The sequence below is a fragment of the Caloenas nicobarica genome, chromosome 14 (assembly GCF_036013445.1).
Source record: "Caloenas nicobarica isolate bCalNic1 chromosome 14, bCalNic1.hap1, whole genome shotgun sequence".
Taxonomy (NCBI): domain Eukaryota; kingdom Metazoa; phylum Chordata; class Aves; order Columbiformes; family Columbidae; genus Caloenas; species Caloenas nicobarica.
The window spans coordinates 9,719,306-9,743,909 of NC_088258.1; the positions used below are offsets into that span (position 1 = coordinate 9,719,306).

General features: G+C 44.3%; 3 protein-coding genes across 5 annotated transcripts; 1 reads left to right on the forward strand and 2 right to left on the reverse strand.

Annotated features, from left to right (window-relative positions):
* Positions 1–3,381: 3,381 nt before the first annotated feature.
* On the reverse strand, positions 3,382–6,287 carry NDUFB6 (NADH:ubiquinone oxidoreductase subunit B6). The gene is made up of 4 exons (XM_065644885.1): positions 6,023–6,287; positions 5,851–5,943; positions 4,816–4,860; positions 3,382–3,534 (listed from the first exon to the last, which is right to left on the reverse strand). Exons 1-4 carry the CDS (start codon positions 6,200–6,202, stop codon positions 3,466–3,468), a joined length of 387 nt encoding a protein of 128 aa, XP_065500957.1. The 5' UTR covers positions 6,203–6,287; the 3' UTR covers positions 3,382–3,465.
* A 38-nt stretch (positions 6,288–6,325) lies between these two features.
* On the forward strand, positions 6,326–10,842 carry EEF2KMT (eukaryotic elongation factor 2 lysine methyltransferase). The gene is made up of 8 exons (XM_065644984.1): positions 6,326–6,605; positions 6,691–6,753; positions 7,415–7,495; positions 7,703–7,804; positions 7,994–8,127; positions 8,945–9,252; positions 9,738–9,887; positions 10,339–10,842. Exons 1-8 carry the CDS (start codon positions 6,528–6,530, stop codon positions 10,437–10,439), a joined length of 1,017 nt encoding a protein of 338 aa, XP_065501056.1. The 5' UTR covers positions 6,326–6,527; the 3' UTR covers positions 10,440–10,842.
* ALG1 (ALG1 chitobiosyldiphosphodolichol beta-mannosyltransferase) lies at positions 10,251–22,087 on the reverse strand. 3 transcript variants are annotated; one of them, XM_065644981.1, is made up of 13 exons: positions 21,880–22,087; positions 21,674–21,751; positions 21,030–21,133; positions 20,378–20,526; positions 19,689–19,778; positions 18,622–18,732; positions 17,674–17,795; positions 16,842–16,880; positions 16,199–16,258; positions 15,351–15,461; positions 14,215–14,329; positions 13,414–13,489; positions 10,251–13,073 (listed from the first exon to the last, which is right to left on the reverse strand). In XM_065644981.1, the coding sequence occupies exons 1-13, from the start codon at positions 22,085–22,087 to the stop codon at positions 12,939–12,941; spliced, it is 1,398 nt and encodes a 465-aa protein (XP_065501053.1). In that variant the 3' UTR covers positions 10,251–12,938. The 3 variants fall into 3 exon arrangements, with proteins under 3 accessions (XP_065501053.1, XP_065501054.1, XP_065501055.1); XM_065644982.1 differs by lacking the exon at positions 21,674–21,751 and having other exon boundaries at positions 21,880–22,012; XM_065644983.1 differs by lacking the exon at positions 10,251–13,073 and having other exon boundaries at positions 14,268–14,329.
* Positions 22,088–24,604: the final 2,517 nt, after the last annotated feature.

Below are 24,604 nucleotides of genomic sequence, written 5' to 3' on the forward strand. Positions count from 1 at the left end.
GTGTTCCCCATCTCCTCCACCTGCCACATTCTAAAGGGCCTCATCCATGTTTTTTCTTGGGAACTGCAGTGACACTGGCTGGCCTGTAGCTGCCTGGGTCATCCTCAGCCTTTTTTGACGATGGTGCAAAACTTGCACTCCTCCAGTTGTGAAGGCTCTCTCCCAGTCCCCACAACTTCTCAAAGCTGATGGAGAGCAGCTCTGCAACAGCATCAGCCAGTTCTCCCAGTGCCACAGGCCGCAGCCTGCCCGGCCCCATGGACCTACACAGTCGAGATCAGCCGATACCCAAGAAGCAAGTATCGTATCGATCCTAACGGGTTCCACCGTGCATCAGCACAGACACAGGTGCTGAGGTGGCTCCATATCCTCAGTGTCTCCTCCTCTGGAAAACAAGCTCGCCTGGCACTGACTGGGAGCTGGTACACGAAGGGACAGCCTGGGGCATGGGAGGGATTGGGAGGTGACGTGGAGCAGGCCTGGCGAGCCAGGCGTGAAGGATGGCACAGCCAGGGCTGACAAGGACTAGGGGATGCCCAGGGTGGCTTCTTGGCCAAGTTCTCATAGACAGTGCTGAACCAGCAGCTCCTGCTTGAAGTACAGCAGGTGAGAGGAAGAGCTGGTGCGTTCAAGTACCCAAGGATCCTCCAGTCCTTGTTTCCCAAGACATCAAGCTTTTAATGAGCACCTCCCTCCATCCTCACCTCCTGCTCTGCCTCCAGTTTGCCCCAGTTTGGGACTGGCAAGTGGCTCTTTCCTGGTATCTGCCCTCGACCCTCTCCTTTGCAGCCTGAGGAACAACGAAGTCCTGATGGTTCCCCAAAGGGCTGAACAGAAAGTCAGAGCTCAGAGCATATGGTCCATCACCCATTTGGGAGGAGGTCTTCCTCCATGTGGCCTTGAGCTGTTGGAAGGCTTTTTGCAACAAGAGAAGTGCAAAGAAATGTTAACTCTTGACTAAATATATATTATATATGTGTACCTATCACTGATCAGAGTGGTTCTAATATTTTTTAGCTAGCAAGGATCTCAAAAGGAAGTTATGTAAAGATGTACCTGCGTGTACCCCCCTTACTCCTGTGTGTACATACGTGTAAGGGGTGTGCGTGTAAAACAAGACATTTGAGGGAACAATATCATACAAACCCAGAAGAGTTTTGACTTGTCAAGATAACACATCACCCACATTCAGCACAAGAGGGAAATAAGATGCAAAGATTTTGAGAGGTCTGAGGCCCAGAGCCCCCAGGGGAAAAGCCACGCTGTATTTGCGGAGGGACACTCGTCACGCGGGTCCAGCATGCGTCAGCGATATGGTGTCTCACAACGAGTGGGTGCTCCTCCTGCTCAACAGGTGCCACGAGCTTCTTCAGGCTGACAGGGGACGTGGCGGTGATGAATGCTCTGGCTGTAACCGTGCTGGGATGTGTTCCGTGTCCTGTATTGTCTTTTTTGGTAGGATGGTGACAGTCAAACCCCTCCCTGTTTAAGGAGAGGTATCCATTCCCTCTACTCAGGGGGGGTTATCTGCTCCAAAATGCCCAGGAGATCCCGAGGCCCCATGTACAGGCTCCACAACCTGACCAACACCAGTGCTTGAGACCTGGGACCGAGTCTGTGGCCCAGAACAGCCATCTGGGCCCAACATCGTAGGGACAGGGGCATCGGGGTGGCTCTAGGGGATGTCCGCAGAACTCTGGGGATACTACAAATTCCCTGTAGTGCTGGAGGGGCTCTCACTAGACGAAAATAGGTGTTAGGGCTTCCTTGGGGGAATCTGGGAGGCCTGGGGGTATCAGATACCCGCCCTGGGTGTGGGGTGTCCTCAGGAGATGTCACAGTCCCCAGTTCCTCAAGAGCATTGCACAAGTGTGCAGGAGATACTTGGAGATGTGGGGAGCTCCAACCAGTCTCTCATTAGTGGGGTGGGGGTGTCAGGGGACCCCAGCAGTCACTCACCGGCGGGGCGGTGGGCTCAGTGTTATCCTTGGGGCACAGCGAGTGCAGGCAGGGGCCCGGGGAAGCTTCCTCCTCCTCCTCCTCTGCGGTGTCATCGGCATCATCCAGGCTGAGCAGCAGCAAGTTGGTGGAGCCAAAGGTTCGCTTCAGGTTGCAGCAGCTTGGGGAAGGAGTGCTCCTGGGGAACTCCACACTGGGGGCACTGACACACCGTGAGGCGGAGGCGGTGACAGGGACCCCCATGGCCATGGGAAGCACACACAGGTCTCGGTCCCCCTGTGGCCCTCACAACTCCTCCATTAACCCCACTGCCCCCTGTTGCCACTGATAATCCTCAATACCCCCATCAACTCCCCAGTCTCCCCCTTGACTGTCTACTTTCCCCGGTGCCCCACAACCACCCCTGCTGACTCTGCAGCCCATCCAGGGACCCTGGAGCTTACCCAGTGCCCCCCTCCAGAACCTTCCAGTAATGACCAGCAGGATCCTCCTGCCTCCTCCCAGCCCACAGCTGCTCCTCCACTTTGTTCCCAGTTGCCAGTCCATGCTGAGCTGCCTTTTACCTGAGGAAAGAGGCAGCTGAGGGCTTGGCGAGGGCCTGAGGGCTCAGCATGCACCTGGAGGCTGCGGGCTGAGCGTGGGTGCCTGACATTGGGTCCATGGCCTCCCTGATCTCCTTCGACTGCATCAGAGTTTTCAGCCCTGCGTTGGCCATGGCCCTGTTGGTGCGAGTTCCTACCAGACGTGTTACGAGAGGCCTGGCTGTCCCCAGGAACAGCAGCGTGGCTCCTGCTTGTGACCTTGACCTCACAAACACTGGTTATACTGGTCACACATGGTTCCATGAGGGTTCCATGAGGTCGTGAGGGACTTCTGTCCCAGCCCTTTCCCTTGCATTCCTCAGGTTACCCTTTGGATTGCTGGTTAAACCATTTCTATCCCCAAAGGAGCCACCAAAATATTTAGAATCATAAAGTATCTCAAGATGGGAGGGATCCATAAGGATCATCAACTCCAACTCCCTGCTCATCAAGAGCTCAGTCTTCCCCAGTACACAGTGCCCCAGGTACGTGAGGCCAGTGAGGGCAGGAAGACTCCAGCTCACAAGGGCTGAGGACAGAGAAGGAAGTGCTAAAGGGTAAAGAACAAAGGATTTGGGGCAGCAGTGCCACTTCTGCTACCCGTGTGTGTGTATATCCACAATCCCCTGGGATCTACAGCATCTCTCCTGTGACTGTCAGGCTGTCAGACTATCCTGCTGCCAGGTCTTGTCAGGTCAGATAAAAAGTTGAGGAAGGAGCATCAGAGGTCACCAGGACTCAGCAATAACGCTCAATGAAGGCAAAAGAAACTCCCATTCGAGTAGCAACTGGAACAAATTGGACTAAGGAGAAAGTAAATGACAGAAAGGCTGAGGCGATGCATGATAAAGACTTTTTTATAGAAGAGATAAAGCAGCTGCAGTTCTCACTTTGTTTGGTGAAGGAAGAAATCAGCTTTTAGCCATCAGTGGTGCTCACCGGGTTCTTCTGGCAAGGGTGGCATAACTTCTCCTGTCTCTAAAATCCTGTCCCCCTGAAGGAACGAGAGAGCATCGTGAGCATTTCCTCCTGCACCCAGTCCCTCCCTTCACACAGCACAGACTTTCAATTCAGCTATAACCATCCCCACTTCCAGACAAAAAATAATATCTTACTACAACTCACTCAGAACACTCTCATTCACTCAACATTTCCCAGGCTGCTGAAATTACATCACAGGCAAATCATCCGAAATCTACACTTGCTTTACCCCTTCTTTTCAGCTACAGAACAGCAGCCAAACATTTTGAGACTATCTGGTTTTAAAAAAAGGTCTATTGGACTTATAGCACCGTATAACTACCTTCAACACAGCACAGCTGAGTCTCCAAACCCATGGCCTGTAGCCCCCGAGGAGCTACGTCATCCCACAAAAATCAATCCGATGCCCAAGTGCTGTTTGTCACAGCTTTGGGCGCTGCCTTGGCCTCCTGAGCTGACCTAACTCCAGTGAGTAATTAGGCTGAAGTCAGAGTCTCACAGCTTGACCTTCAGTATATTGCTATGTGGTTGTTAGCAATGGAACTTTTCATTCTTTTATTTCAGAGAAAGCACAATTGGGCAGATAATACACAAAGAAAAAATGTGCAACTGGCAAAAATAGCAAAGATAAACTTATATGAGAATATCTGCCCACTGACTTGCGACACCAAGCAATGAGTAACATCTCAGAGCAGTTTGAAAATGGGTAAAAACCAAACAATCTGACACTCTCCGCTTTGTGGCACGGCTCCATCTCTCTGGGGAGGGCTGAGCATGGGGGACCTTCGGGGACGCCTGAGACTAAGCTTGTGCGGCCAGAACCGACACACGCTCAGCACTGAACTCCTCACCACTCCTGACAACGGCAGCTCCTGGCAGTGAGGAGAAGCAGAACTTCTCATCTCTGTCATTCCATGCATTAATAATTAGGCTTTCGCAGAGGCTTTAAACACAAAGATGCTGTTACTGTGCTGTAACTAACGCTTCTGTTCCCAGAAGGGAACGCTTGTGTTTTCCGCCCAGGATGGGCAGTGCTGTCAACCAGGTACTCAAAAGTCTGCTGCTACAGAGGGAGGTACCACTGAAACAAGGACTGTGCTCCAAGGACACGATGAAAAGTGCTCAAAAATACTGTAACTGTGCTGCTCTGGGGCAGCCTGCCCACAGGATCAAGCTCATCCTTCTAGAAATTCTCCCTGCACAGCTACTGCACAAGCCTGCACTTCTCCCCAGGTCATCCCTTTTCTGCCTGTTTAACCAAGCTGGAAGATAAAACAAGTATTAATAGACTTACCGGGAATATCCGTGGATTTGACATAACGACACCATGCGGCGTTTTCTGAAAGAGGGAGGGGGGAGAAGAGAGGGAGGAGGTGAGGAAAAAGGAGCGTTACCCAGATGAAGCATAAAGGATTTCCAAAACAGGGATGTCAGTCCTTCCAGAACACGAGCTCTACCGAGTACAAGGCTCATTAGGCCAGGTACTTTCCCCTAGTTAAAGAAGTACCCAAGGCTAAAACAATTATCCCTCCCAAGCAGGACAAGACTGTAGAAGTGGAAGGTCTGTCCCATCATCAGTGCATTGGCTACAGCCCTTCCCCACACAAGCAGCTGCAATCTGGTCATCCCCAGGGACACAGAATCACAGAACAGTTGGGGCTGGAAGGGACTTCTGCAGATCATCCAGTCCGACCCCACTGCTAAAGCAGAGTCACCTCAAGCATCTTGCACAGGATCATGTCCAGGCAGGTTCTGAATGTCTCCAGAGGAGACTCCACAATCCCTCTGGGCAGCCTGTTCCAGTGCTCCATTACCCTCAAAGTAAAGATGTTTCTTCTCAAATTCAGATGGAACCTTCTGTGTTTCAGTCTGTGCCTGCTGCCCCTCATCCTGTTGTTGGGCACCACTGAAAGGAGTCTGATCCCATCCTCTTGACACCCACCCTTGGGATATTTATAAGCATCAGTAAGATCCCCTCTCAGCTTCTCTTCTCCAGGCTGAACAGACACAGCTCTCTCATTCTTTCCTCCAGGAAAGCAACAATTAAGACACAGCTTTCCAGCTCACAGGAGGCAGCACAGTCAAAGTTGGCCACTACCACAAAACATCACCAAAAATACATTTGTGCCGCCCAAACAAGGAAAAACAAATGCTGACCAGACCATGGGACGTCACACGAACCTGCAGCAGACACTTAACCAACACGTTCACACTGAAGTGGCTGCTGGTTCCATCACCCCCTGTAGGACAGAGCTTCTTCCTGGGTTCAGCCCAGACCTCCCTCGCTCTCCCCCGACCCCCCTGCCCGTGTCCCCGGGGCCGCACGCACCATGACGTGGTACTTCAGGTAGTAGCAGATGACCCAGGCGGGGACCAGGACCCGCACCAGGACGAACCCCGCGGTCTGGTAGGCCTTGAACACCTGTGGGACACAGGGATACGCGTCAGGCCCGGGACTGCCCGGGGCGGCGGTCCAGGCCCGTGTCCTGTCCCCCGTTCACCTGTTGCCGCCAGAGCCCCCCGGGCTGCAGGAACCGCTCCCAGAACGCGGCCACCGGCCCCAGCTGCCGCCGCGGCAGGACGGGCTCCCGCTCACTCAGCTCCTGGTCCCGCAGCCAGCGGCGCCGCAGGACGCGGAGCTGCTGCAGCCGCAGCTTCTCGTCCTCGCTGTAGCCGCTCATGGCGGCCCCGGTCCCGGTGCGGCCTGGCGCGGCTCTGCGCGGCGGGCGGGCGCTGTGTCCTTCGCCGCGGCGCACGGCAGTGACGTCCTCAGGGCGCACATTGATGCGTCATCAAGGGGCGAGGTGGTCCCACGTGCAGGCCGAGCCCGGGGCTACGTGGGGGGTCCCGGGTGGCGCCCCCTGCGGGCCGGGAGAGCATCAGCCTCTAAGCGGAGGGTCGGGAGTTCGAGGCCCCGTTCAGGCCGGAGGGTTCGTGGCTCACGGCGGCCCCGCCCCGGCACGGCGATCAGGCGAGGCCGGGGACTGGCGGCCTGCGGGGGCCGCCATGGCCGAGCCGGAGCTGGGGATCCGCTTCCAGCGCCGCTTCCTGGCGGCCCGGCAGCTCCGCTCCTTCCCCTGGCTGGTAAGAAGGGGAAGGAGCGGGCCGGCCTCAGGTGGTGACATCCGGAGGGGACAGGGAAGACGCAGCTGTATTTATTCTGTTTTAGGAACTGGAGCAAAACCTACAGACTTCACTGGATTCCTCCCTGCTGGTGGATATTCTGCACAAGGTAAGGGGGGACAGCTCGTTGTCACGCGGTACCCCGGGCTGCCACCTCTTGTGACCCAAGCAATTGCTGTCCTGTGCTGGTTTTTGCTCATAAATAGAAAGATCAGTGACCTGGTGCCACGGTTTTTCATTGAGCCTAGCAGAACAGCAAATTTCCTTCTCTTCCCGTTATTTAGCTGTTCTTAGCATCAACAATAAGAGCTGTGTGCCTGAGCACAAATGTCTTTAAACGTCACAAGCAAGTCAGCCCCACTGGTTCTGTGTCTGGTGCTCCAGTGGTCAAAGGGAGGTGACCCAAGTCACTGTGGGAAGGCACCAATCTGTACGGTGCTTGAACTTTGCAAATACAGCAGAAAACCAAAAAGAAGAAAGAGAAAAGCAAAAGAAGAGGAGCAAATGGGATTCTCTTTCCACTCGGTTTTGCTATTTGCTCTTTGAAAAGTGAAAAATGCATTTTCTGCCACAGATCTGCAAACTAACACACTGATGAGAAATCATAAAATTTCATTTTCTGGCTCAGCATCGTTTCTTTTAGCTATAGGCTGAATGCATTTCATGACACAAGGAGCCACTCAATGACTCCCTGGCCTCTCTCGAGACCCTCAGTGCCTTTCATAAAATCTTCACTTGGTCACTGGTGTCAATCACTGTTCTTGTTTTAGACCATTCTCCACCCTCTGTGTGTAAAATATCCCTCTTCCACCAAGTACAGAAGACACTTTCTGACTGAACTCATCAAAAAGGTAGTGGCTACTTTTCATGTTGCTTGCAACTCTTTTTTTTTTTTTTTCTTGAAAATATACCAGTTTTATGTTATGTAACACCAAAACAGCATTCAGTGTAAAACATTGTGGCCAACAATCTATTAAAATGGGACAGAATGTGTGCACGTTTTCTGTTTCACGACAAACAATTTGATACCCCAAACTCTCCTGTTCTCTGTCACACAGCACGAGTCCACAGCAGCTGAACCACTGGATGAACTGTATGATGCACTAGCAGATATTTTAAATGAAAAAGAATCTACTCGCTGTTACAAAAACTACTTACTGGTAAGAACTAATACCACATCGTTATAAATCACTTGTAATCATCTGAACTAAGCAATAATTGGCTTTAAAAATAACCTCCCAGAAACCTGGAGTGTTTCCTGCCTGCTTCTAGGCACTAATATGGATTGTAAAGTGTAAAACCTGTTGTCTGTGCTGATCCATCCTTGTATTCTCATGTGTGTCCTGCAGCCCACAGGAGAATGTGTTACCCTGTCTGAGAGCGTGGCAATTATCTCTGGAGGAACCACGGGGCTCGTCACGTGGGACGCTGCTCTTCATCTCGCGGAATGGGCAATAGAGACCTCTGCGGTTTTTAGTAACAAGTAATGGCAGCAGCACAGATGAAAGATGGGAAAAGATATCTTTATTCATATTGTGAGCTACACACCTGTAATTTAATAGTATACAATATTTACCCCCAAAATAATGGAAATGGCTATGGCCTTTTGCTACTGGATATCTGCTGCCCTCATCTGTTCTGCAGCAGTCAAACTTCAATCCAGGAGCAGAGCTCATAGTTCTTTTAAGACAGGTTTTAAGATCAAAACCATTACCCCATGCAGTCTGACCTGCTCTGTAAAGCAGGCTGTTAAGTTTCAGCGTTCAGCACTGTTGAGCCTGTAACTGAACTAGTGCACTTCACCTTGTGATGGGATTCATCTCGCCTCTCTTCAGATGATCAATGCGCAGGTGTGCACATCCAATTTCATTGTCTCAACTCTGTTTATAAGCAGTCAAGAGGAACAAACACTTTTGAGGAAAGATTCAGCCAATTTAAAATCTTGACCTCACAAGGAAAGGAGCTATGCTACTGAAGTGTCTGTTCCTTTTCATGGACTATTAAAAGAATTGGACAGCCAGTTCAGATGGAGACAACCAGGCTGCAGAAGTCTAAAACCAGGTGGAAATGCTTTGTATCACATGCAAAAGCAGTATTTCAAGTAATTAATTTTATGCTTACAATTGCATCTTCAGTGTTTACCAGCTCTTTGAGACAAAGATTAGATTGTAGATGGTTTACTCAAAAATTATTGAAAAAATCTGTAACTGATTTTACCTTTAGATATACTTGGAATGTTTTGATTTCCTAACTCAATTTCGAGCCCTAGTAAGTACTTGTTTTACTCCATTACTCTCCAGGACAGTCTTGGAATTAGGAAGTGGGATCGGCTTCACTGGAATTGCAATCTGTAAAACCTGCAACCCCAAAATGTACATATTTAGTGACTACCACCATGGCGTTCTCAAACAGCTGGCAGAAAACATCTGTTTGAACGGCTTTGTCTTGGAGCCTGAAACTACCCAGCATATCCAAACAGAGACCCGAGGCCAGGAGGCAGAAGCAACAAATTACCAAAACCCAAAACTAATTGTTGCAGAACTGGACTGGTGCTCAGTTACAGGAAAACAACTGTTGGATCTTCAGCCTGACATCATAATTGCAGCAGGTATTTACACCTCTGATCTGTGTCTCACTGGGTGCTGTCATGCAGGAATACACAAGTTAGAGGGACAAACACAAAGTTATTTCTGTGCAGGACTCAACCCCACTTCAGTTACCATATCTGGAAGTGTATGATGGATCTTCTCCCAGTTCATTTCACCATTTTGTCTTTTTCAGATATTCAGCAGTTGCGTACAGTTTGCATACAGTGGCAGTTTGCTGTCTGCCATAAGATGGGCTTAAATACAATATCTGACAATCTATTTACAAAAAGGAGCGCTGAGTTTTAGTGATTTTGGACTGGTATTAGAGATGAGAGAAACTTGATATAGCACATAAAGTAGCAGCATTTTCTAAGAATTTTTAACCGTTAAATACAAAAACCATATTCTCCTGCAAGATGAATATCTTTGTATCTTTGTTTTGTAGTTTTCATTCTGCTTTTTGCTCAGTTCTCAATAAATACTGAGTGTTTTCCTTTTTGTGCAGATGTGGTATATGATCCAGAGATAACTTTAGCCCTTATTGCTATGCTACAAGACCTCTCCGCTTCCAGAGGAGACAGAAAACCTCCTGAGGTCTACATCGCTTCCACCATTCGTAACCCAGACACCTATTGCCTGTTCCAGGCTGAACTTGGTAGGTGCCTTTTTCATCAAGTCTATCAATAGTTTTGGCCTCTTTCCCCACTACTTAATCTGTAGTAGAGATGAACAGGAGCAGTAACTTTTTCACGTGGATTTGATCAGATTCTAACTTCGCTTTTTGCTACATCCTGTCTATCACACCTCACTTTGTTAGTGCCGACTTGAAATGAAATGCAAGTGTGGTGGCAATAGGAAACTAAAAAGGGTTAAGCTTAAAGGAGGAAGACCATCTGTGCTGCACTGTCACAGTGGTAACATTTGAGATGCAGCTTAAATTCTATATCTCAAGTATTCTTTGAGGCTTAAAAATACATACTCATAAGCATTTGCCCCTAGCTTGCTTTAACACCACGCTTAAGATCTCTTCTTATAGAATTTGACACACAACTTTGGGTTTTCATTTTATTAAGCAGAATCATGATTCTCGGTGTTTCTCTTTACAGATAAAGTTGGCATCAGATGGCAGATTATTCCAGCACCCAGCAACAGTATTTTTCTCTATGATGTGCAGCCAAATATAACTATTCTACAACTATTTATATAGACTTGGCGACTGACATAATTAGGATTTTCAGACCAAGGGCTATCTTGTCTTTGCAACAAGATTATCTTGAATTTAGAAACGTACATGAGAGGAAGTGAGGATACAACTATATGCATGGACTGTTGTCAAAGTGAGTTCCGCTTCTTCCTGTAATTGTCAGCAGGTATGCAAGCTGCTGCCCCTGAAAAGTATCTGTGAACCTCAAGCAACAGCCAAAAAAACCCCTAGCTGTACTGCATTTTGATTCTATAGAAGACAACAGAATGGAACTGTATTTTTTTTTTTTTTCAACTTTGCTTTGCAAATAAGAGGCACATTTGCAGGATCACAGGATGATTATCTCTCACAGACAAGGGAGCAAAACAATGTTTCATAGTAATAAATATTTTTAACAGTAAAACTAGCCATAATCGTTGTCTACTTTTTCACTTGTCTTTATATCCTTGTATACTTGCAGTATGTGTCATCTTAAAAATTAATAATACCTACAGTGACTACAGTAGTATCACAAGCTTACATGATGCTGTAAGAGAAGGTAATAGGTGCTGCTGTAAACAAGGTGTATCTTGATTCTGCAGTAATGGCAAAAATCAGCATTTGATTTACATTTCTCTCGCACACAGACTTATTTTCACACCTGGCTATCAGGATGCCATCCTCTCAGACTGGCCAGAAAAGACAAAGAGAATTGTACTCAGCAATGCTCTAAGTATACTGCAAGGAGGAAGACTTATCTCATCTTCTCTGAAACCTTCCATTATCCATTAATCGTTTTCCTGTTGGACAGTATTGGTCCTGAAGCAGAAAAAAAAAAAATTAAATGTTTTGCTCTTTCTCCTCTTTTTACTTCCTTTTCTGTACCTTGTTTTTAAAGCTACTTAAAAGAAAATGAACGAATGCTTCAGCTTCCTCTTTCTGTAGTAATAGACGATAAGTAATTTTAAGAATCACCTTGTGCTTCCAGTTGAAGGAGGCCAGGACTGCTAGTATTAAGTTGGATATATAGAAGTAAGCCCCTATGGTTTGGTTTAGAATTTTGGATCTAACATTTTTATTACAGGAAGATGAAACCTCTCTAAACCTTTTGGCATTACTGTTTATTTAGAGAAGTGCCTAATTCACTTCCATGTGCATATCAATGGCTAAAGGGGAATGGCCATACCACCAGAGAGAATTTTGCATGAAAACACACACACACACAAAAATAAAATAAAATCAGCTAATAAATCTTCATGGATCATTCTTCAGCCAATAATCTAATGAAATTGCCAAACCCCTGCAGTAAGGAACTTGGATCCTTTTCACCTTCACAGCAGCGGAACCAAATCACTGTCAATCTTTTCTCAAAAGAAAAGAGTGTCTAATGTAACCACGGTGGGGAAAGGGAAAGGCAAGATTAACAAAGGGCTGTCCAGCTTGACAAAAGCAGAGATTAAACAATTACTCAGTAAGGGGGTTTAAAAATGCTGGCGCAGAAACCACCACTGACCTAGGAACTCTGAAGCAGCTCAACACAAGCAGTAACCTCATTATAAAACCAAGCACATTTATCCCTTAAATGACTGATGTCTATTTTATAAAGAATCTAAAAGGTGATAAAAAGCATCTTGTAAGCAGTAGGTCTGCAAATGAATACTGATAGCAACAATAACAAAAAAAAAAGATTAAGGGTATACCTGAATGAGCACTCAGAAAGTGAAGTGCCTTTTTATGAAGTTATACATACTTTAATAATCTGGTTTGGTTTTATTTTTTCCTTTTCTATTCATCTGTTCAAAAAGAGCTAAATTTTATGTTCTTTCTCAAGGTAAATGGGCACATTCACTTCAGTGTACAAGGACAACACTCACTGAAAGGTGTATTTTCCTTTAAGTGTTCAATAAAGCTGTCACATACCAGTGGCTGTACTTTCATATTCTTGCACACATTGTAAAAAGGAAAACAACTTTGAAACTAAATGGTTCTGTCTTAATAAAATCAAAAAACCAAACCAAAACAACCACCTTCTGCTCATATAAAACAATTCAAATAAAAGGCATCTCCCTTTTGCAAGAAAAGATACCCAATTCACCTACTAAAGTGCCTAGCAATAGTTGATATACGTATTTAAGTATGTTCACCAAAACCTGACCTTTAAGCAGCACAGGTGTTTGATTTTGGCCAAGTCTCTAAAGTAACCAAACCTCCCTCCCACTTCCTAAAGATTCATCCCAAGCAATAAGAAAGGACAGGCAGTCCACACACAAGGCTTGAGCTCATCAGTGCAGGAACCCTCTTTCCTCAAGACTTACACCACTGGCACACAAAGAACCTCGGCCACACCTCCAACACTGTTACTACTCACATGAGCAGCTCAAATTGTAAACAAAAAGGTGTGTCCAAACAATTGTCCCAAGATGAAGTAGTTAAAAACTGCAACTATACAAAAAACAAAGTGTTTATTCACTACTTATCAAATCGGTGTATCACCAGGAATGTACTAGCTTTTGTCACAAAGTGTCATTTATTCTGCCCAAGCAAAGGAAGAACAGTCTGGTCCCAACTCTCATCCCAGCGCAGCTGCTTGGACACACGGAGGTTTTTTCTGAAGTTGTGAAGTTTGCCTTCCAGTGTAGGAAATTCCAAGAAAAGCATCTGTAAGTTAAAAAAGGAAAACCACAGAAAAATACCATCATGTTACATTTTAGGCTCATTCTAGCCTACCCAACATTAACCCTTAACTACAAATGCTGCAGCAAGAGAGTACTCTTTGGTCTGGCCCTGTAAATAGCGAACGATGACAACATTTTAAATGTTCTTGCCAGCTTCAAATTAATATTCAAATAGAAATGAGGCCAATAACATTGACCAGGCAAAGCAATATCTTCCGAGAATGCAAAATACACAGATGATAGTCAGATATGAAAAGGTGGCTCACATGGTAGCACCTTTGCGGATACAGCTAGTGGGAAAGAGAGATCAGTCAAGCCTTTACCTTTAGTTGTTCCGCAAGCTCATTTGAGTCCCTGAATATCAGACCATTTTCATTGTGTTTCACAAGTTCATGTAAACTGTGAACAAGTCATAGAAGAAAACGTGAGACAAAAAGCAGTGAGAGGGATATAATACATTTTAAAAGCTGCAGAGTGACATCTGAAGAGACGATGCTAGGATACCTGGAACATGATCCTGGATGTCTAGATATGAGCTTCATACCTGACAAAACGGAATGAAGGCACCTCCAAATGTTTACATTTAAAGATTGTTTCTCCCTTTTAAGTTGGCTATCTAAATCTACCACTAAGGTACAAAAGGGCCCTCATTCTGTCTTTGTGCATCTGGACATACAGCAAATATCAGGGCAACGAGCTACTTTAAAATTAACCTACAAGGAAAATCTGGCCATAATCCAGTCCCTGAGACCTTCACAAAGAATCTATCTTATTTATAAAAGCTACTGTTTCCCAAAAAGAACTGCAAATTTTATGGTTGACTATGCACGCACTCATCCCTTCACAGAATGGACATGTTTATGCAGAAGGAAGCTTTTCTTACACAAAGTATATGGAAAGAAAGGATTATAGGGTAGGTTTTTAAGGCAACTGGTTGCATTAAATACTCCCAAGTTTGTAGATCTCTAATTTATCTTATTGAATTAAAAAATTTTTTTTTAAAGTTGCTATGGCATAATAATGGAATCTCATTTGATACATGCAGAAGCTGTTAAACTCTTGCTTTGTAATAATATTGTTTTATATCATCCACTTAAACCCTATCAGAATTAGCAAGCTCTTACCATTCAAAATATATTGCACATACAGGTAAACAACAGCCAAACATATCTACCACCTTCATGGGTAAATCCAAACCACTAGATGATTTATGGAGACACACCCCCAGGTCTGCTGAGCCTGAAGAACAAACAAAACAGACAAGAGTCTGAATTCTCTGAAAGCAGCTCTTCTAGTCCCCTACTGCAAACCTTTCTATTTATGTTCTACTTTGGGTGATGCAAGCTAAACAGAGCCACCTTCAACACTATCCAGGCTGACTCGATTTCAAGCACTCAGGAGAAAAAAAAAAAAAAAAAAAAAAAAAAGCCGATTTATTTTGTGACTAAAATTAGTCGGGCTTTAGAAACATACCAGGTGAGCAGATATTAAATTAAAGGGAATTTTAAAATTTTACAGATCTTAAAACAGCCTTTCTGCCTTTTAATCTGCTAAGAATTGGTAAGTGCACAGGAAAACTCCATCACAACCCAGATGGGACATGCTGTGTGGCTCGCTAGCGACCTATTCCCATTCAAGGGATTTCAAAATAAGAGAAATTACAGCCTGGTTCTATAGACATTAGATTAGGTACTTCAAAAGTACCGAATAAACACAGTGTTTTACAGCCATATGAATCAGCGGGTTCTAACTCTGCAAAATGTAGATCAAGCTGAATATGTATTTTAGTACTTCATTAAGCTTACTCACACTTATGCTAATACAATGGACATGTTGAGGAAATACTATTCCAAGGACACGTTAATTTAGAATTTCAGCTACTTTTGCTTGCTGAGCCAAGAACTTTATGATTTCATTTACTAAAGTGACCCTGAAAGTAACCTGGAATATGCATCAGCACACTGCATTTCAGCATAGTTAGAGGGAAGGAAGAGTACAAAGAACAAGCTAAAAATATCAACACAGATACTATGCCTACTTCTCCTGATAACATTAAAAAAGTGCAGTTAGAGAAATGTAGCAATTTTGCTGGCATGAGTCAAAACCACAAATAGTATGTGTGTATACTGTTGCTAACCAGCAAGTTCATTTGCTTACTATATTCTACCAGCTTCCAGGAAAAATCTGTAGCAGCTCCCTTCAAATTTCCTAAGTTGTTTTTCCACACATTCTCAAGCCTATTTCATAATCCATCATTTACCCAGCAAAAGAGGGTAATCCTCAGCTTCAAGCCACGGTGTACAGATCTGGATGTGTTTAAAGTGCAGTTTATTTATCAGCCCATTGTAGTAGTCTTTTAGAGGTCCTTTACCTGTTTAAAACAGAAAAAAAATATAGATAATAGTCTTTTTTGTCAACATGATGGAAAATAGTGTGGTCTGTGCATCTTACTGTATGGCTGACAAACTCCTGTTGTATCAGGTACCTCAAAAAAAGACACATAAAAGACTAAGTACCCTTGAAAGCAGCATGAACCTAGACTTGTTTACTCAATATTCAGAAAAGCTTGTCACTGATATCCCCCATTCCTGACCTGCATTTTCTATACAGCCATAAGATAACCAAATAACTAATGACAAATTTCAACAGCACAACTGGCCCTTCAAAATCACAGTAAGTTTTATTTTGTTCTTAATGAGAAAGTTAAGCAAACAGCATTCATTCTGGCTACACAACTTTTTGGCAAAACCTTGACTGATAAGTACGTCCGCTTTTCCAGGACTAAATAAAAACCTTTCTGCTTAACACTCCAAACATCATATTAAGTTTCTTTTACTGCAGTATCTCAATGTTGAGCTTAAATTCTCCTGAACATGGAGTAATGCACAGCTGTCCTAGGTAGGCAGACTGAGAGCTTCTCCTTGTTAAAGATGTGCCCTGATTACATGGCTGTATCAGTTCAACTATAAAGCACTACTCTTTTAATCAGACATAAAGATAACAGTCCCTCCTCTCTCTGCACCATCAACACAAGAGTCAGCATAGAAAAGTAAAAATGAAGTCTTCTGTGTTAGCACTGAAAGAATTGTAATGCAAATGAACTATTACCTGTTATCACACATACTAAAGATGGAAGCTTGACTCCTTCATTGATATATTGCTCATAATCTGGAGAAGATAAAAAACTGTTTAGAGCTGACAAATACACAGATGCCTGGTTTAAGAATGGTCACAGTGTAGTAATAGTTTAGCTTCTTACTCCAAGTAATTTCTTCACAAGCATATACTTAGTGAAACAGTATTTAGCAATGCTAAAATTGACAAACTTCTGTAGAAATAAATTACGGTCTGTTTAAAATGCACTATTCACGAAGCATTTGTTTGACTACACCATATCAGCTGTTTCAATGCATCGATTCAGAAACTGCAGCTGCAAAGTCTACTAAGACCATACATCTTCCCTTCTTTCTTATTAGCAGATGCCTATGGAGAGTATATGTAATAGCTTAGAAAATATATTTCTAACTAGCTTGTGAATTGCAATTTTAATTCTCCCTGACAACTACTCTAATTGAATCCAGATGTTGCACTTCTGTATTTCAACTCCTCCTCTTAAACGACTGCTAATTAATCAAATACACCTGCATTTTCACTACATACAGAAGCATTGTTCCTTAGCAAAACCCTTCGTAACTGTCCAGAAAACAACTATTTTCCTTTGAATAGGTGAGATGAATTCCTTCATACCTACCTTCTAAAGCTTTCAAAAGGAGTGAGAAGTCTTCATCCTCTGAAAGAGAAGGCTTTATTAGCGACATTCACATTTCTATCACTTATAATGAATTATTGTCTTTAAATAACATCAATCAAGATTTTCCTCACTTTCACCTAAATGATTTAAATATGGAACATGCTTTTCCTATTAAAAATCTGCTGGAACTACTTTAATAAATAAAGTCTATACTCATATACAGTGCTTCCCTTTTTGACAACACAGCAGACAAACAAGCCACAAATACTGCCCATCCTCAAAGCTATCAAGTTAAAAATGTCTACTTTCTAAAGCTACGGAAGTATAGAACTTGTCCTGTTAATTCAAAGGTTTAGATAAGTCTGCCTATGATTACTGGCAATGGATTTGTTTCCATTTCTGTTCCCTTTTTCATAAAGAGGAAAAGAAAGTGAAAAAAATATGTCATACACATTATTAGAAATAAAGGAGTAAACATTTTAATTTACTGACCCATTTTACACCACCATGCAAGATAGTATGTCTAGAATGAAAGTTAAAAAAAGAAGCAGGAAATCTCTACAATCATTCTTGAAGCTGAGCCTCTAGACTGCGGCTCTATTATTAAAATACCACTTTAAAAATCATCTCTTTTTAACCACTGAGGTATATAATACACAACTTGCCTTTATGTTCTTCTAGACAAATGAAGGGAAATAACTTTGCCACTGGTGATGTAAACATGCCTCTATGGCATGGCAAGTGTCAAGTGTGAGGAAGTATAAACAGTCCTTGTTTTATCTTCCGTTAAACAGTGGTTAAATATTAAAAATAAAACTATTTGTTTCCAAACCTGTCCAGCTTGTGCTGCTGATTAGAAGAGCTGGCCGTCCTCTGGTCTTTATCACATGTCCATTTTTTTCATCCTTTTCTGTAAAGGCAGATGTCTCAGAATTCAAACTGAGAGACTCTGTACTACGGAAACAGAATTTTCTGAGTAGGGACTACACAGACACTGCCAACAATCACAGAAGGAAATACTATGCTTAACCTGCACGAATTTCCAAACACTTTGTTTCTGAGTTGCAGAGATACTCGATCATAGTGAGACAGCTCTTCCACTTTCTAACAAAGTTTTTTCCTTAATGAATAGAGAAAGTAGCCTCTCTTTCCAGCTCTGTCTCAAACAAGATGGAGGCCAACAGTACATTTATGCAATTAAACTCAGAACCTACAATTGTATGGCGGGCATTTAAAAAAACTCAAACCTTCTATACACCATGGCTTTCACTTCTTTTCGAAGCATTAGGCTGATAAAATAACACCCTGTTAAAGCGGCCTACTATAGGAGATATCCTGCACATAGCCAGAGAGGAACGTTTAGCACTTAGATCAAGATCCTGAAAACCCTCCACAGTAAGCGATGGGAAGGGCTGCTATTAATGAAGCATCCAACCACTTGTCATCGAGTTCAGTGGGAACTGACAACTGCTGAGTTCCAGCCCATAGATATTATATTACAGATTCCCTGAGTACTTATGCCAACTTCTTTAAAAATAAAACACTCCTAATTATTTCACACACCAAGCATTGTGTTATCACAGTTCAATTATTTCACTCATGGCCTCTCCTAGTGACAATTAAGCTAACTTGCACACTGTCAGCTGAAAGTGCAGAGACCACTCCACCTGCTGATGTTCAGTAACTTGTGACACCATACAAAAATATTTCTGGTAACTAAGTGCAATAACTTTATGTTATTCAGCTAAGGACTGTAACTGTGTGCTTTACTTAAACATACCGTGGTTTAAAAGGCTCATAGTCTTTGGCAAGTTTCATGTACAATTGATGTTGAATTTCTAATGGTGTTTCCTTAAAATAAGAAGCTGGCTTGTCATACAGCGTTACTGCCCTGTAATGAAATAAACAAGTCAAATATAACACAGATGTAATAAAACACACGTGGTACAGTGACATGCTACAATGATGTAATGCAGAACATAGTTAATTAATACAGCACAATAATGATTTTTTTGACGCTTACAACTTTCTGTATTCCTGAAGTTTGTTGGAATACACCAAGGTGGACACATCAATCCTGTAACAAAGGACCCCTTTCCTGTGTGCATATTCAAGGGGTGTAATGCAACCATAAAATCTGCAGACATAATTGTCCTGATCTTTAAACTTCATAACCTTTCCTGGGCAACTTTGATCTTAAAGCCCTCTGATTGCAAATGAAAAATTTGCAGGGCAGACTAGTTATTAATGAACCCAGTGATCTCTGCCTCATTCCGATTCCATAGTAACACCTGGACTGCCACCTTCTAGTCAACAGGGTGATAATTTTGAAGGGTAATGAAGATTCTTGTATGCCCACACTCTACTAGCTCATTACCCCTGAAACGCATTAGTTCAGTTTTGTAATGAAAGGCCTCGGGAAAGTTGCTTTTGCAAGATTCCTCTGAATCCAGAATCACCGGGGCTATATTCTGTGGCAGTATTCTGACATCGGGCCTGTGAGAAACTACAAGAGTCGACAGCGTGAGAACAAGCACTGGTGGAAAAATACAAGAAGAAAGGACTGTATACTAACTGATATATCAAGGCCAGGGGAGTAGCTTGTGATTGACCAAAAAATGCTTTTATGGCAGCAACTTTGGTGGGAACACAAAATATATCGCTTCTGTAATGACTAACTTGGCAAATCAGCAAATGTTTGAGCAAGCATCATAGCAAGTATACATGCAAGCCTGCATTTGTAACAAATGTCTCTTTGCACCTAAAAAAGAGTCCGTGCCTCATTCGCTACAATATTCTTTTATTTCACATATGCACATAGTAATTTGTTATAGGTATTTGACTTACTTTATGTTGCAATTCACCCATAGATCTTCTTTCATTGCGTTAGTGACACACAAGTTGTAGTCTGACAAACGCCCAAAAAGTTTTTCATACCTGAAAAAAACTAAATCTTAGTTTGAAATCACAGGCAGGCAATTGCATTAAACAAACAATAACTGCCAGCAGTGCCAATGCTAATTAAAAGCCAAACAAAACCAAAAGAAACCCAACTGCTCCCAGTAACTGAAATTCAATTGCACTGAAGCAGTATCAGTTTATGAGAAGGAATACAGCATGATTCCCTTATCCTCTAAGATCCAAGAACACCACACTCGAAAGCCTTTAAAGCCTTTATGTACATGTAACCAATTAGATTGACCAAGAAACAGAGCTTTAAAGATGAGCTGGAGTGTAAAGCAGCACTCGGGAATAAAACAACCCAGTACACATAAAAGAATTCTAATAACAAGGTCAAAGTTTGCATATGCGCATAAAAGCAGCCTGCCTACTTCATCAATCGCCTTCTTATGTGTTTAACAAATGCATTTTACAGAACGTTCTCTCTGAAACAGAAAGGCTTTAACACAGCACAATACAGAAATCCTTCACAGAAACAGCCCTTCGCTAATTATATTCTCCCCACTGGTTTCCATTCTTCCAAATTCTACAGAGGTACATAGTTTATAAAGAGGAGAAGAAATTACTGTACAAACCATTTTGCAATTTGTACTAGCGGATGATTTCTTCCATGACTCAGACTCATTATAGTGTACCCATAGTTGTGCCAATCAATTATCAGTTTGCTTCTCCAGAAAAGACATGCGACCCAAGCAACGGCTATACTAGGTAAGCCTGGAGGATTCTGTTTCATAAATAAAACAAATAAAAAACAACATAAGACTGTGGTAAAGTGACAAATGCTAAGCAACTACCAGAAAAATAAAATCAAATTATTGAAATTATGTCCTTTTAAAGGCTCTTAATGAACAGAGACAATTTTGTATTCACCGACTATAAAACTGCCAGTTTCTCCTATAAAGACTGGTATGCACTACAAATTTTATTGTTGGACGAGGATGAAAATTCCCCTCTAACAAACACAAAAACATTTCCGTTAAGATTTATTCTTCACTACTCCAAGCCAATGAGGTTGGAAAGCTCAACAATTAACAGGAAGAACAAACACAAGTTGTTCGCAGAAAAATCAAAGTTTAGAGCCAAATAAATAGTTTGATATAGGTTTACACCATTAACTAGGCCAGTTTTGGCTCTCAAATAATCAGAACAATGTCTGAGACTGCTGAACATGGCCTGTAATGTAGTACTATTTCTTTTTATTAAAATTAGTCCCAAAACAAAACATACCTGAAGAAGAATATAGGATGGCTGATCTATCTTTAGCATTGTGTACAGTAATTGTATTGCCTGCACAATAACTTTTATGACATACTGGAAAACCTTTGGGCCAACTGTAAAACAACAGAAAACTCGGTAAGAATATTATGGCTCTCCAGAAACGTGCACCCCGTACAGAACCAGCCATCTCTGCAGAGACAGTTTTAAAATAATGGTATGCTGTAAAAATACAAACCTGGTTTTAGACAAACATCTTGCAGTCGCTATAAATTCTTATTTTGTATAGAAAGTAACCAGGATATGGATCAATTAAAAAAAACCACACAAGGTTAAAACAAAAAAGAAGTCCCTGTTTCAGCCAGCATCAGAGCTGCATTAATGAGCTCCAATACATCAGGGGCAAGCGTTTAGAGCAGGTAGGGAGGCCCAAGGACGAGCGGCCTTTGCAGACCGCACTCCCCGCAGCAGCGAGCCCCAAACCCCCCTCGGGTGGTTTATTTTCCCACATACACCTCGTTCCCCTTCTCCCCCCGAACACAAGCACCCGCCACAGCCACGCTCCGCACCCCGGCCCGGCCACTCGCTCCCCCGGGCCGAGGCCGCCGGGCGGGGCCGGGAGCCGGGGCCGGGAGCCGGGGCCGGCCCGCACCCACCTCGCAGCCCCCGCAGCTCCGCCACGGGCACCAGCCGGATGTTCCCGCTCCGCAGCACGTCGCCGTGCGGCCTGCTCTCTGCCGGAGGGGACAGGCCCGTCAGAGGAGCGACCCCCGCACGCCACCCCGACCCCAGCCCAGCCGCCGCCTCAGCGCAGCTCCCACCGGGCCGTCCCCTGAGGAAGGAACCGCCCGCCCTCACTCACGGACGTAGCCCAGCAGCGCGACGGCGCGCCCGTGCCGGGCCAGCGACAGCGCGTGGTACTGCATCCGCGGGCTCCGGCCCAGGTCACCCAGCACCGCCACGCACACCCGGCCCCCGCCGCCCGCCGCTGCCGCCCAACGCCGCCACAGCAGCGCCGCGACCAGCGCCGCGACCAGCGCCGCCAGCAGCGCCGCCCCCGCCGCCGCCATCTTGATGCGCCGGGAAAGGCGCGGGGCGCCCCCTGGCGGCGCCGCGCTCTGGGCGGACCCGCGCTCGATTCTGTGGCGACCGGACGGGGCGGGCGGGCGAGCAGCGATTTAAATATGATTTTTGAAACGGTTGCGGCGGGCGATAAGGCGACCAGAGGCGGCTCCAAAACTCTGTATTTTAAAGTGAGTTTATGGTAGGATGCAAAACGGACTTTCTTTTTTGCAGGGAATTTGGGAGGACCCCCCTGCTCACTGTGCCCAAGTTGAGAGTTTGGTGAAGGAGTTGTCATCTCTGAAAAAAGTGACACGTTATCTAGCGCAGAATGAACCCAAATATTTCCAAGAGAAAATAACTGGTACTTGTGGTTGTGAAGAAAAATAGTTCTTGTTCAAGGTCACGGTATTTGTACAGCAGTGATTGCTCCGCCGTTACGCAATGACCTGTGAAACAACAAAGATGCTAAAGTTTATGAAAAGAGTGAGGACAACGTCTGGTGTCCATTCCAGGTGAGCTTAGGCAAGAAGGGCTCTTTGCAGTTAAGAGTCTGCTGCTGATTTTTTTGGGAGGCTTGGAGAAATATCCCTGCCAGGTTAAAAAAAAAAAAAAAAAAAAAAAATTACACTTATTGCAACATCTGGGTATGGTAAAGGACAGAGAGTATTTTATCCAACATCAAATGCTGAGCTCAGGGTCACACAGAAATCATGGGCAGAGATGACTATGAAGTCAAATCAAAGTTCTGACTCAGTTCAGTTTTGCCATTTGTCTCCCTGGCTAAACTCTACTGTAGGCTTCCAAATGCACAGGGTTTTAAACACACTCCTAAGACTTAGGAGTCCTCCTAAAGACTAAGGAGTGTCTGCTGCCAGCAGCAGCGGCTGGACTGCCCAGAGCCATGGTCCAGGGAACAGAGGCCTGTTCCAATGCCTGACAACCCTTTTCATGAATATTTTTTTTCCTAATATCCAATCTAAAACTCCCCTGGTACAACTTGAGGCCATTTTCTCTTGTCTTACCACTTGCTACTTGGGAGAAGAGACCAATACCATCCATGCTACAGCTTTCAGGTAGTTGTAGACAGCAATGAAACACTGAAACAATGTTCTGAAGTCAGCATTGACATCCCCCTAGAAACTAGGCCCCAAAACCTGGCAAAACCTCTCCAATTAATTTCTTCTGCTGTTTGAACTGTTAGAATTTAGTGGAAAACCAAAGGGCCCCTGCTTTTACTGTTGCTCTTCGGGTGGTTAGTACTAGAGCTGAAACTTGGCTGAAGACACCAAGAACAGGCTGTTGAGGTCAAGAGAATGAAATACAAAACTTGTCAAGTGTTGGAGCAGTCAGTGCGGCTGGAGGAGCTCACGGGACCAAGCACTTGACTAAGAGAAAACAGTGAATAAAGCAGGTGCCCTTACCACTGTCAACAAAATAGTTATTTGACTGAAAATAGAATTATGGAGATTAGAAAGATAAACACTTTTACTGAAAATGTGGGGTCTGGCTGGTTCAAAAAAAATAATTACCTTGCAGGCAGATAACAGGAACAGAGGATTTGCTTTTTTAATTCATGTATTTGACTTGGATGTTTCTTGAAAGAGAAAATTCCCAGATTAGTAAACTAAGGCTCTCTGAGTTTTCATCATAACTCTGTTAGCTGAGGTGGATCACGGGGTTACAGTTAGGAAAACCTAGAGCTGACTGGATATACTGTCACTCCTGCCCCCCAATTTAGTTATTTTGCCTGTGATAGATAAACTTACTCGACACAGACAGAGTCTATGCTCAACAGGAGTTTATTGTAGTAGAGATAAGCAAAGCAGCGCTGGGTGCGCGGGGAATCTGCGTTCCACCTACACGCACACCTGACAAAGCTTTTCGTGGTCATTATATACCCCCCCTTTGTTATTACAATTTTCTATTTTTGGGAATTATCCCACCTACTAATACATACTCATACTAATAGATACGCATGCTCCGTCTTGGTGTTAGGGTCTTCTCTCCCCATCTAGTGGTCGTCAGGATGAAGGCTCTCATCTTCCTCAGTTTGTCCTTTATCTGAACTCGGGGGTCCTTGTAGAAAAAAATCACTGTCCTTCTGGCTTTGGCTGACGTTTCTATTATCTCCCCCATTTGGTCATCTTCTTGTCCTTCAGTCCACGATTTATCTGTTCCTGTTCCTGTGTTTCGGTACATCTGGCTTCCTCAAAATAGACTCAGAACATCCTTATCAATAACATGAGCCATCTGCCACCTCATTTAACAGGAATCACTAGGTCGCTCTAACGTTTACTACATTGCCCTTTTGGAAAATGGACAAAATCCTACTCAACCCAATGAGGATGATGAAGCTGCAGTGGCTGTAAAGGCCATATTTACTTTGTCGTGTGCAAGACACGTGTCAGAATCTGTCGGAGAGGGGGACGAGAAGGTGCCAAATCCTGGAGAGCAGAGCGCGTCCCCCTGAGGCGACAGCTGGTTCAGACACGTCTGCATCAACCACACAGACACAGGCCGCA